A 13,270-nucleotide genomic window follows, 5' to 3' on the forward strand; every position below is an offset into this window, starting at 1 on the left:
ATTCTGGCCCATGACCTCCATCTCCATGTAACTAAAAAAAAAATAGTTCATTTCCAATAATTAATTAAGGAAAATTTTCAATAGGGCCAAGTTAAAATTAGTTGTTTTAGAACATGTTTAGCAATGGTAGCCATTTTTGAGTCAAATTTTAGCTAAAGTAGCTAAAAAGTCATTTTGGCTAGCCACTTTAGAAATACGTCTGCATCAGTGCTTTCATTATAGCTAGTTTTGAATTTATATTATTTTTTAAAGGAATGTTACATAGTTTAAATGTATTTAAAAATTACATAAAATAACTAAAAATGAATTTTATAAATTATAGAGAGCCTCATCTCGCTCTCTATATTTAAGAGCGAGATAGCTAAAAGTTATCATTGAGAGCCACTTAAGAGTCTGGTGTAGCTGCTAAAATATATAAAAAACTAAACATGCTCGCCAAAATAAATCAGGAGCCAAAATAGAGAGTCTACTAATTAAATATGCTCTTAACTCTTAGAAAAATCAACCATATTTTAAATTATTATTATTTACGATTCCTATAAATTATTGGACGAACTATCCAATACAGAAACTAATTGACCAAATACACGGTTATTCTTTCACTTTGACCAATTAGGTGTTGGTTGTCTCAGAGGAGATTTTGGTCATGAGGTTTGTCTTTTGTAATTAAAAAAATAATTAAAATAAAATCTACCAAACCTAACCCAAAAGTTCAAGCCTTCAATTAAGTTAAAGTTATCGTTCGACGGAGCTTCTTCTACCCACTCAAGTGGGTGCTCACCTAGGGTCTTCAACGATGCGTGCAATACACGCACTGTTAGGATCCTAAGCCAAAAAAACGTCTAGGTCGCAGTAAAACTTGTTTTACTACACTCACCCTTGCATGTGATATATGAGATAACCTAAAACAAAAAGAAATAAGAGTATGGACAGCAGCCGCATAGAACGGTTAGAACCCAAATGAGAAGAGGAGACACAGAAATTAGGAAGGAGAGATCGAATCAAGCTGATTAAACCTCAGCATCGGTGCCTTCTGCCGATTCTCCTCTTTCTTGAAGTCGACGCCGTTCCGGAATCAGGACCTCCCCTTTCCGGCTACTTCGGTGCCTTCCGCCGATTCCCCTCTTTCTTGAAGTCGACGCCGTCCCGGAATCAGAACCTCCCCTTTCCGGCTACTTCGTCATGAGCATCGGGCTAATGGGTGGTTGAGCAACTCAAGCGAACCGCCTCTAGGCTTCGCCATCGCTCATAAGACAGCCTGTCGGTCTGGTGTGATCCTATGTCAATGGCATAGTCGTCGGCAACAATCACAAGTTGGCGAAAATTAAATCCGAATGAGTTCGAGTCACTGGAATTGTGAAGGATTCCATTATTTGGGTTACTGGGTTTTGGGCGATTTGATCTTTGGGGCTGCGCTTTCAGGACCAGAACAACATTAGCAGGTTATTCATCTGTGATTTTTGTATAGTCAATTGTTTTTGTTTATATTTGTTCCTGCGTATCATAAATATTGAATAGTGAATTAGAGTTTTACCAGAATGTATCACCAGAATTTCTGAACAGGTGATGGGCTTCATGATGGAGGAGCATAATCAGAAGAATTTTGAAGAGTCCAACTCAGGACCAAAAGGGGTACATTTGGTGGATTCGGCTAATTTGGATGTCGCATGTTTAGAAACAGAAATTGGGAGGTTGACATACACAGTTGATTGCATGGAACCCAAGCTGGAGGATTTAAGATTACATGTATTTAACTTAGAACATGCGATGCTTGAAATATTGAATGGTGATTGTATTGAGGAAATTGTTTCTGAGGTTGTCGAAATTGTGAGTTTAAAGGCCAATAAGACTCATAACCTGTTGAGTCGAACTGTTGGTACAACCTTTGTGGAGCAAATGGATGAGGATTTGTTTGGTGAACATGGGAGAAGCAGTCAAGACCCACTAAAAAAATTGACCAAGTCACCAGTGCTGGATGGCTATGCTGATGAGGGACCCCATGAGGAACTCATACATGATGAGGTAGCTTCGTGAACACTCCCACCCCCTTGATAAACTGATTAATGTACAAAATGCTATATTCTTTTTAAGCTATTTTTCAACTAAAATTATGTGATACTATTAGAAAATTATATTGTCACCGCCATCATATCAACGCCGCTCTAACTTGCAAACTCTATTTGTTGGTGAACACAGCACAAACCTGACCCCATTACGAGGGTTAAACAGCAGCCACAAAAGACTCTTCGTTCTCAGAAGCAACAAAGGAGTAAACCCAAAGGCCCAATTCTTGCAATAAGCGGTCTCATCACACCTGAGAATGCACATCTTATGAAATTTTTATTTAGGAAGAATGGAATTGGAGAAGACAAGTGGAGGTAAAAAATTATGCTATTATTTTGTGTAATTACTTATCATTATAATTGTAGGCTCTGATATATGTTCCTAAGTTATTGTAATTGTAGTTTAGTCTGATATGAACCTGGTTATCTCTTTATTCATGAAATTTTATCCACTGTTGTCAAACTAATATTGGATTTAATAGCATAATACTATATCTAAGTTCATCTGTGTATGTTGGAACCCGGTCATGTTATCATACTGAAAGTAGGAGTAGGGGCCTTCAGTTAATCAATATAGGTTCAGATTTATATTCCTAACTAAACACTCTTAAATATTCGTGCAGTGCAGTAGTGCCTAGTTATGGTGACTACGCCGTTACTAGAAAGGAATTTCAGTGTCTCTCTTCAGCAACTCCACTATCTTGCAAGGCTAGACTCTCATCTATTTCCCATTGTACATATAATTGATTAGATATTTATTTTCACACTCATTTAATGTCCACTTATTATAACTAGGTCATAAACATATCTGCGGCGTATTTGAATGAGCCGGAGTCAGAACATTGGTTTCTCCCTTCCTTTTTTGGGGTATGAACATCTGTTGCCCAAAACATTGCTTGAAAATTTAAAATTATTGCATCCACATGGTTTGGCTAACAAATCATTTCATATCGCAGGAACGAGCGAGGGTAAAAGATGAATCATGTAGCTATGCTAAGTGGCTCACATCAACCATTGAGATGTGTGGTCTTAAGAGGTTTCATCGCCGTCTCCAACAATGCTCCAAGGTAAATTTCTGCAACCATAGTTCCATTATACTTGAAATTTTATTGAATGTATATTCTTTACCGTATTGAGGACTATGATGTAGATATTCATTCCCTTGCACGACAATATGGAAGAGCACTGGATTCTGTTGGTCATGCACCTCCCTGAAAAAAAGGCAGAGGTGTTGGACAGCTTCCCTGATATAAGGTCACGTGAGAGGTGAATGGATCATGCAAGAGACGTGGTTAGTTCCACATAGACAATGAGCCTTTTTATTAATTGCATTCTTTGTCTATGATTATGATGTGATATCAATGTGGGCAGATGGCAATGTTGCAGAAGGTATTTGGTACTGAAACAACATGGTCAAACTCCAAATTTTATCATTTTCCATCATTCACTCTTAACTTTTCGGACTTTAACCCAACACATGAACAAAAATCTGAGAGTGGGGTATTTGTTATAAGGCAGATGCAGTACTACCGTGGCATGTGGTCAACAACGGTTAGTACCGCAACTTACCTAACGACTTTTTTGATGCAATAGACTGATTAAATATTTACTTTTTGTACTTTGGTGTCAGTTTCATTCGGAGGACCAGCGTACTCGATTGGCACTTGAAATTGTTCTTCATCCAAGGAATGAACACCGTCAAATATTGATTGGAGCAGCAGCAGGAGCTTCGATGCCGCCAATAGGTGAAAGTGAGCTATTCAAAAAAATTCCTCTTCCACCAACCGGAAGAAAGTTTCGTAGCCACCGTAAGCGGCGAGATCATGTGTCGAAGGACGTCTAGGTTATATCTTGGTCTTAAGTATTAATTAAATGACAGTTTGAGTAATTTATTGTGAGAGCTCATACCCAAAACAGGGTCGTTTTTATTTTGTTTTTGTTTGGTTGTTGTGGTAGTCATATTTTCAGTTTTGGCATCACTTTATCAATTTATCTAGTGCTACTGTTTTCATAGACTTTGTGGTATCCTTGTGTATTATTTTTGTTTCCATGGTCTAGTCTTTGTAAATTTTGTTTGTTTGTTTGGCAACAATTTGTTTGGTTGGTGGTTATTTATTTGGTGGCGTGTACCAATATAGGTAGCAACTTTGCAGCAAACCCATTGTCCAACTAAAGTCGACAAATCTTACACAACTTATACGAATTGGAAGGGACCTTCTTCACCTCCTTGGCTATGGTCAAGTCTTCTTCATGGAAGGGACCTTCTCACTAGCAATGTTGCTTGGCAAATTGGGAATGGCCTTCATGTTCCAGTTTGGCATTCTAATTGGATTCCACATCTCCCTGGTATGCATCTGATCCGTCATACACCAGTTGATGTTCAACTTCATGTTGACTCTTTAATTAACTGGAATTCTCTCACTTGGTATCTTACTGCTATTGATAATCAGTGGCCTCTCTTTCTTAGTGGCCTCTCTTTCTTTCAATGCATCTTCAGAGTTTTTGGATCAGTATATGGATCCTTCTCTTCAAATGGATAATCAGTTAGTGTCTTTGCGTCCCCCTCCCAAACCAAAATGGTCCCCTCCTTTGCCTTCCCAGATAAAAATAAATACTGATGCTTCATGGACTTTGGAAGGAACAAGACTAGCTGCTGTGGCTAGGAACTCTTCTGGTTCACTTGTATCAGAGCTTGAACAGTTGATCTTGGTTCTTTTAGCTGGGGTTGGACCAATAGAATAGCTAATCAGGCAGCAGACCACACCGCCTTGTTAGCCTGCAGGAGGAAGTGTCCAGCTGATTGGGTTCAGTTTCCACCTTCCTCCTTTGCTCATATTCTCTTGTATGATGCAGGACATGCTCCAACCTAGTTTATTTCGGGTTAGCTCCCCTGTTCCCTGCGTGTTTTGGGCAAGGCTAAACCAGCAAACTACAGAAGGAACACCATCAATGGAATAAATGAAATAAAAAATCAATCATGAAATAAATATTGGAAGTAGATAAGATACATCGTTATCGAATATCATTCAAAAATGAATAGTTATCCCATGAGATACCTCATCAGTTTCTATTAGTTATGGAAACGTAAGCACGTCACAGTTAGTCCCATGCTTTAAAAGTTCAGTATACAAACTCAGCTTTCCTTTCAACAAAGAGCAGGTGAAGAAGAATTATTAAACTGTGAGCCATGCAGGATAGTAATATATCTCTAATATTAATATCAGATTCTATGTCAACGGGCGACACCATTAATCTAGTGAAGAAGAACGAAATACAAGATGAAGAAGTGTGTACATTTATGTTAACGCCAACGCAATTCATTGAAACCACTCGGGGTCTGACAATGGACCAAGCAAATGTCGTCTCCAGTATCGGCTTTGGGGAGTTACATCACCTGGGATGCACCACAATATTTGACACGGTATGTAAGATGATGGTTAATAGTATTGATCCTCTAAATGAGATTGTGTTGATACATGGCAAGGAAATACCCTTTGGACCCACAGATTTTGCACGTGTCATGGGCATAAAGGATGGTGGATTAAACATTCAGAAGATGGGAGATACGAACAAAAGTCTTGTTAGGTTAATTAGGAAACAATTGGGGGGTGGAGAAGGTGGACTACACTGCAAGTTTGAAGAAATGTATCATGGAAAGTACACAGCCTGATGAAATATTCAAGATAGCCTATGCACTTTATGCGGTCGCATGCATTTTATGTCCCAACGGAACCGATTTAGTGGACCAGTCATTGATTTCTACTCTAGTAGAGACGAACATGATAAAGGATCTGAATTGGGCAATGTTCTGCTACTATAAGATGCAGGAATTAGTCATATCGATGCAATCGAAAGGGTTCCGCAACCAAGCAATTTGTGTGTTATTCCTACAAAACTTTTACTTTGACGTCGTTGATAATGAATCCAGATGGGTTGACAAAGGAATCACTCCAATCGCTGCATGCAACACTACTTTAGTGAAGAAATTGATTAGGTGGGTGGAACAAAAGGGGGGAGTCACCAACACAAACCAGAATGTTTGGAGCAGAAATCCTACAATCCATGGGAAGGAGTCTGATGCAAATGGGAAAATATATGATGCAAAACAAATAATGTTGAGTGTAGAAGGCCTGCATAAAAGGGTTTCTAATATGGAACAAAAAGAAAGCCGGCTGACAGAATCAATGGAGAGAATAGAGAGGATGCTAGGCTCATTCCAAGGGGCAACAATTAAACATATCGTTGGAGAGGTGTTGGCTCATTTAGAACAGCGAGATGAAGGCAAGCATGGGGAGTGCCAAGATCAATTTAAGTTCAGAGCCGACCTTAATGTGCATGAATTCAGAGGCTCAGAGGCACAGTCTAATGATCCATCAAGACTATTGAAGGGCAAAAAAATTTGCATGAACCCCTGCCAGACGAGGTCATATGCTTTATTCTTTATATAACTCATTTCCTAGGCATGCATTAATTTCATTGTATAATTTTATCATATCATGAAGAAACAAGGTCGTGACTTGGTGGCCAACTTATATATTTCTCATGGAATAATTCATATGTGTAGGTTTGCATGGCTAGAAAGATGAATCCCCCGCTCAAAGTCCAATCAAAATGTTCATTTAGCCCAGATGGTCCTCCGAAGCCGGCTAAGCGATCAATAAAGGAAAAGAAACTAAGGGCTGTCGGGGTGCAGTCAATGCATATACGGAAGGCTCTTTTCAAAACACGAGGAAGAACATATGGCAAGCAAACAAGAGCGGAACTGAAGGATGATGAAAAGCAAGAGGAACAAGGTCTTCGTTGCCTATTCAACGTCAAAGCAAATACTTCAAAGGAGGACATCGAGTTGTTGACTTTCATTGGGTTTAGTAAGAAGCCACTTACAAATCTTCAAATGAGGTGTGTACAATTACCAATTGCTATATATAATTTTCAAATTATATATTGTAATATTTAACAATGTTTGCTTTGATTAACAGATATTACAATGTCACAGTAGCTAAACATGGGGGAGTGATTGTATCAAGAGCCGACATGCAATGCCTACTGCCTAGTCAACTTTTGAGCGACTATGTACGTCCTCTATTTCCCATTCAATTATCATTGCATGCAAAAACGTACATTTTCTTATTAGGACTACCATTTTTTGATTAGGTAGATATTTTTCATTAGAATGGTATATTAGGAATGCATGGGTTCATGCTTAATATTAATAGTTTGGTAGCCCCTATGTTTAATATTAAACTCTGATAATGGAAAACGGAATGTGCAGGTCATCAACATGTTTGCAAGCTACCTTAATAAAGATGGGTTTGGGGATTGGTACTTCCCAACCTATTTTGGTGTAAGGAGTTTAATTGTCAATGATTTTCAGATTAAATTAACTATTCCATTAGAGGCCTTGTTCTAACATCGTGTATAAATTGTAGGCAAGTTCTAATTTGAAAAATATTCAGATGACCAGAATGGAATGGATTGAACACACCTGTCGCGTTAGCATGTTGGATAGATTCAAGGGGAAATTGAGGATGTGCAGAAGGGTATTCAAACATGTTTTTTAGTTCAAATCTTAAGAGGTGGCACAATCGAACAAGAAACATTATTCAATCCCATTTGCTAAAATTGTGTCTTCTATGCAGATATACATTCCTCTGCGCGATCCTACATCTGAGGGGCATTGGTATTTGTTGGTGGTGCACAAAGACTTCAGATTTGGGGAAATAGTTGACAGTGCACCTGATGATGATAGGACTTCATTCCGTGAGGAAGTTGCAAGAATGGTGGTAATACTAAACAATAACGTTTATGTTAACTATTGTCACATTGAATTGAGCTGTCAGCAAACACATATCTTAATCAGTCAAAAATGAATTATTGGTAGAAATACTTTTTTGTTACAAAAACAAAATGGTTAATAGCTGCTTCTAATATGTGATGCTGCCATCTCCGCAGATGAAGATGCTAGACAATGTTTTTGGTGATGATATTAGGGAGGAAATGGGAGTGCTACCTCATTTTACTGATCTTCCATTCATGGATAAGCACAACCACCCGGTTCAAAGAAACGCGTTCGACTGTGGTGTGTTTGTAATAAGAAACATGCAGCATTATGGCACACAATGGAATGAGGATGTGAGTGGCCTCTAAACAAGAATCTAATGTTGCATAAGGTATTATTAATTATACAAAACAAATATACTTATACACTGTTCGTGGATGCAGTATGTTTCAGATGAGCACCGCGCAAATTTGGTCCTTGAGTGTGTCAATCACCCTCGCAATGAGGTGGTAAATGTAAGAGAAATGGTGGCAGATTGTTTGTCGCAACGAGGGGGAGATGCGGTAGATGGAATGTGTAGCACTAGGGTTGGTGAGGCTCGTCACATGATGACCAATGGTGGCATGACAATAGATGTTGATCCCATAGACGAGAGAAGAGGTTACTTGGGTAATGGAAACAAGCATGGATTTTGCAATATGTGTTCAAGTTGCACATCTGACCTGCAGTGAAAACTGGGTGAAATAGGTCATGGAACCTTTTTTATTTATTTATTTATGCATGCATTACCATTGGGTATCAAAGGTTTAGCCCAGTGAACCATATTGAGTGATTGTGATTTAATTTTGAACCTAAAGTTGTGGACAAAAATAATAATGACATGGCTCGTCTTTGCTTGAATGCGTCTTTTTTTTTTTTTTTTTTTTTTTATGGTTGTGAGGACCCTGTTCAATTTATCGTGCTAAGTCTGGCTACAGTTAGATTATGGATCTAAGTTGAAAACAAAGTGTAAACAACTGTATCAATTAATATGTCCATTGATCCTGACCCAAACTCAATGCCATGATTTCATGGTTAGAACTTGGAACAAAACAAGTCTTGTAGCCATGAATATTTAATCAGGGAATAAAAATCATTTTAATCAAAGGAACTGTATTGATTTAGAGTGTTTCTATTGGGACCTCCAAATCTACTCACTTGACCTCACTCTATTATGAATTATTAAATGACATATATAACCTACTATAAAATGACTATTAAGGACAATAATTATACCCAAAAAAATATTATATTTATTTTATGTAGACTTTCCAATTCAATAATATTAGATTGTATTTTTTATTATTTTCCTTATCTATTTTTCATTTTTCAATTTCACTACATACTCATTAAAGCATTCATATATATTTAATAAGAATTAAAAATATTATTAAGATAATGCGACATAAAAATGTATGATATATTGATATATATGTTGAACATGCATTGGTGAGGGAAAATAAAATAAATCCTATTATAATTTATGACCTGAATATAAGTCTATCCATTATATTTGCAAAAAAAACAAAAACAAAAAAGAGTAGCAGTTAAAAAATATATATATTTTAATAATTAATCATGAGGTACAAAAAGTAGAGAAAATAAATAAACATTAAGAAAAAATGATTTCTTCATTTTCTTTAACAGCTAAAATACAAAAAAAAAAAAAAAACCATAGAATAGTTCATGTTATTTTCTTATTGATTAGAAATTAATTTTCGAAACTCAATACCTTGTGTTTGATTTTTTTATATTTTATTGGAAAAACAATTTATGCATGTTGTTTGATTAAGGTATGTATATGTAGTTAAGATTTAGAGAGTAATTAAATCATTGAAATGACTAAGTTTTTTATTTTAAAGATAATAATTTGTTTATGAGTGAGGTTATTTGAGGAACTTTAGTGAGTAATTTTAGTATTTAAAAATTTGATAGGAGGTGTAAAAAACAAAGAGGTCAAGTGAGTAAATTTGGAGGTTCCAATAGAAAAACTCATTGATTTACTATTAAAGTTATAATAAATAAAGATAGTAGTACTTGAACTAGGAATATGTCATCATTTTAATTAAGATTGATGAATCGTATTCGTGCTGCTAATCATCCATGAGTTTCACATATCAGTCTGCCTTCTTGTCTTTCAAATATAGGAATATGACTTTCAAAAGCGATTGCGTGGTGAAAACTTAATTTGGAGAAGCCGACCATTGGATGAGTGGATTACATTTTTTTGATTCCCAATTTTGATTATATGGATTGCACAAAATCCTTATATGCATACTAATGTGATCTAACTTGTTTAGTAGTTATATCGAGAAGTAAACCTTCCATGAGCAACAAGGTGGACTGGTGGAGTAAATAGAAATGATCAAAATCGACCGTTAGATGTTACCATGATAAGAAGAAATGGTTATGGTCAAAATTTCAGCCATTTTCTTCATCGTTTGGGTCTCGATCTACTAGGTCAACTCTAAACCATAAATACTACATCAAATTAATATGCTCATAACCAGTCATTCGCAATTTCTTTTTTCGATCTGTCAGCTCTCATACTCTCGTGGGTATGAGATATATCAACCAATGTAAAAATTTTCGGGAAGTTTATCTCTTCGTGGTATAGCTCCCCTTAGGGATGTATAAGTGTATAAAGAGTTGATCGCTTTGTTTGATATTGAAATGACGGTGGATCGGATTAATTTTTTTACTCAGTACCTATTCATACACTATAAATAGATAGGTAATGTCACATTTATCGATTCCTAGTTTTGATTTTTTGGATCGCATAAAATTCTTATATGACTTCTAATGTGGTCTAACTTGTTTATTATGTGTATAAAAATATAAACCTTTCACAAGCAACAAGGTGGAGGAAATAGAATTTATTAAAATAGACCGTCAGATTTTATCATGATAAGAAGAAAAGAATATGGTCAAAATTTCAGCTATTTTCGTCATCGTTTGGGTCTCGATCTACTAGGTCAACTTTAAACCTGAAATACCACATAAAACTAATATGCTTATAACCGGTCATTCGCAATTTTTTTTTTTCAATCTACCAGCTCTCACACTCTCGTGGGCATGAAATATATCAACCAATGTAAAACTTTCGATAAATTTATCTTCTCGTGGTATACCTCCCCTTATGGAAGTGTAAGTGTGTAAAGAGTTGACTGCTTTGTTTGATGTCAAAATGACAGTGGATCGGGTTACTTTTTTTACATAATACCTATTGATATGCTAAAAATAGATGAGTAATGTCACATTTATCGATTTTCTAGTTTAGATTTTTTGGATCGCGCAAAATCCTTATATATGCCTACTAATGTGGTCTAACATGTTTATTATATGTATACAAATATAAACCTTTCACAAGCAACAAGGTGGAGGAAATCAACTTTATCAAAATCGACCGTCGGATTTTATCATGATAAGAAGAAATGGGTACCGTCAAAATTTCAGCTATTTTCGTTATCGTTTGGATCTCGATTTACTAGGTCTACCCTAAACCATAAATACCACATAAAACTAATATGCCCATAACCAGTCATTCACAATTTTTATTTTTTATCTATCATCTCTCACACTCTTCTAGGTTTGAGCTATATCAATTAATGTAAAACTTTTGGAAAGTTTATCTCCTCGTGGTATTGTTTCCCTTAGGGAAGTATAAGTGTTTAAAGGGTTGATGGTTTTGTTTGATGCCGAAATAACGGCGGATCAGGTTAATTTTGTACACAGGACGTACTAATACATTATAAATAGATGGATAATGTTAAATTTATTAATTTAAGAATGAAATTGAAAATCGATAAATTTAACAAAAAGTTTATTACTATTAGGAAAAATTTAAGGTGGAATACATGAGTAAGGTAATATCAAATATTAGTGCTAATGTAATGTCAAATAATGGGTACATATCACTACTCGAAAAAAAATTAAGGAATTAAAGAGGAATGATTAGAAATTGAGTATATGGTCTCAGTGATTGTTTAGAGATCTCGGAAATATTTTCCAAATTTTTCTTGATGTAAAATCTCCATTTTATAGGTTTGATAATAAAAGACGTGACATGACGAATCCGTGAGAATTTTCTGAAAATTTTTCGGAACTTGAGCTATTTATTACAATTTTCAAAAATTATATAAAAATATTTAAAGAAAAGGAAATTAACACGGTGCAATATGAGCCGTCTATAAACTCACCGCTTGACATGAGCCATTGACCAAAATATAATTCTTGGCTGTATATACCCAATTCAGATCGAAGAGCCAAGAAGCATCGAGCCTATTGACCCGTTTTCTTGACCCGCGAAGCAACAACTGTATCTCCCAGGTTGGGCCATGTTGCGGCGGGGAACCAGTCCCTTCCGACCTGCCTCTTGATCACCGATGTCTCTATGGTCTTTAGTTTGTCCATCGGTCTAGTTTGGAGGGAGAATCGAAGGCTGAAAGCTTCGACAGCTCCGGTGGTTCTTCGATTCAGTTTTTCGGTGATTCAGTCACCATTGGCGGTGCTCTTTTGCTCTGGTAACGGCCATGTTTTCCTCTTTTTCCTTACTTTTCATAGATACAGCAATCGAAATGAAGTAGTAAAGCTCATTAGCTAATTATTTCACTCTAAACATTTATTTCCTCTCGCTTTGTCTCTGTTCCCCCTCTCTGCAGCTCTTCTCATTCTCAGACCCAAACTCGACAACAAAAGAAAATCAATTCCACCTTGGGATTATGAATGAAAAAGGAGGTTGAAAAACTATAACTTCCAGGTCAATCTCATCTAATTAGGTGCAGACAAATTCGAAACAGTTGAATCTAATGATTGAAAGTTTGAAACGCTAAATTGCTTGGCTGCACAAGAAATTTTTGGTTAGGTTTGCAGGCGGCAATGGTGATTATATGTTGACTTCCCTATCAATTAACATGATTGAAATTTAGTTCCTAACCCATATATTCTAAATCAAACACGATTTGTTTCTTGTTTGGCTACTTCTTGATTCCGGCGATGAGGCAGTGTAGTCGACGCCCTTGACGATGAAGCCCTTGCGGCCGGCGTAGAGACTGTGGAGGAGGATCACCGCATTGGTTGGCCTTTAGACACTTCACCATGCTGGCAGCCTCTCTCCTGGGTTCTTTCAAAGCTCTCGCTGCTCGCGCTTGGATTCACCCAAAACTTCGTGACCTCTTTGTAAACAAGGACGAAGAAATAGAGACCCGATTTAATCGTGACCCATTCATTGATTTTTTACCGCATATATTGAAGAGTTTTTTGGCCAACAATATTCAAAACCGTGACCGATATCCGTCTATTAACTAACGACTGATCCAATGGCCTACATTGGCTAGTCGCGTAAGGAGGCCAGATCTCTTGACAGCACATGAGGTGACCAGCCACCTGG

General features: G+C 36.7%; 1 protein-coding gene across 1 annotated transcript; it reads left to right on the forward strand.

The window, feature by feature from the left end:
* Positions 1–1,338: 1,338 nt before the first annotated feature.
* Positions 1,339–2,436, forward strand: LOC121053091. Its single transcript, XM_040519484.1, has 4 exons — positions 1,339–1,442; positions 1,564–2,022; positions 2,197–2,378; positions 2,430–2,436. Exons 2-4 carry the CDS (start codon positions 1,567–1,569, stop codon positions 2,434–2,436), a joined length of 645 nt encoding a protein of 214 aa, XP_040375418.1. The 5' UTR covers positions 1,339–1,442; positions 1,564–1,566.
* Positions 2,437–13,270: the final 10,834 nt, after the last annotated feature.

The sequence above is a fragment of the Rosa chinensis genome, chromosome 1 (assembly GCF_002994745.2).
Source record: "Rosa chinensis cultivar Old Blush chromosome 1, RchiOBHm-V2, whole genome shotgun sequence".
Lineage (NCBI taxonomy): Eukaryota > Viridiplantae > Streptophyta > Magnoliopsida > Rosales > Rosaceae > Rosa > Rosa chinensis.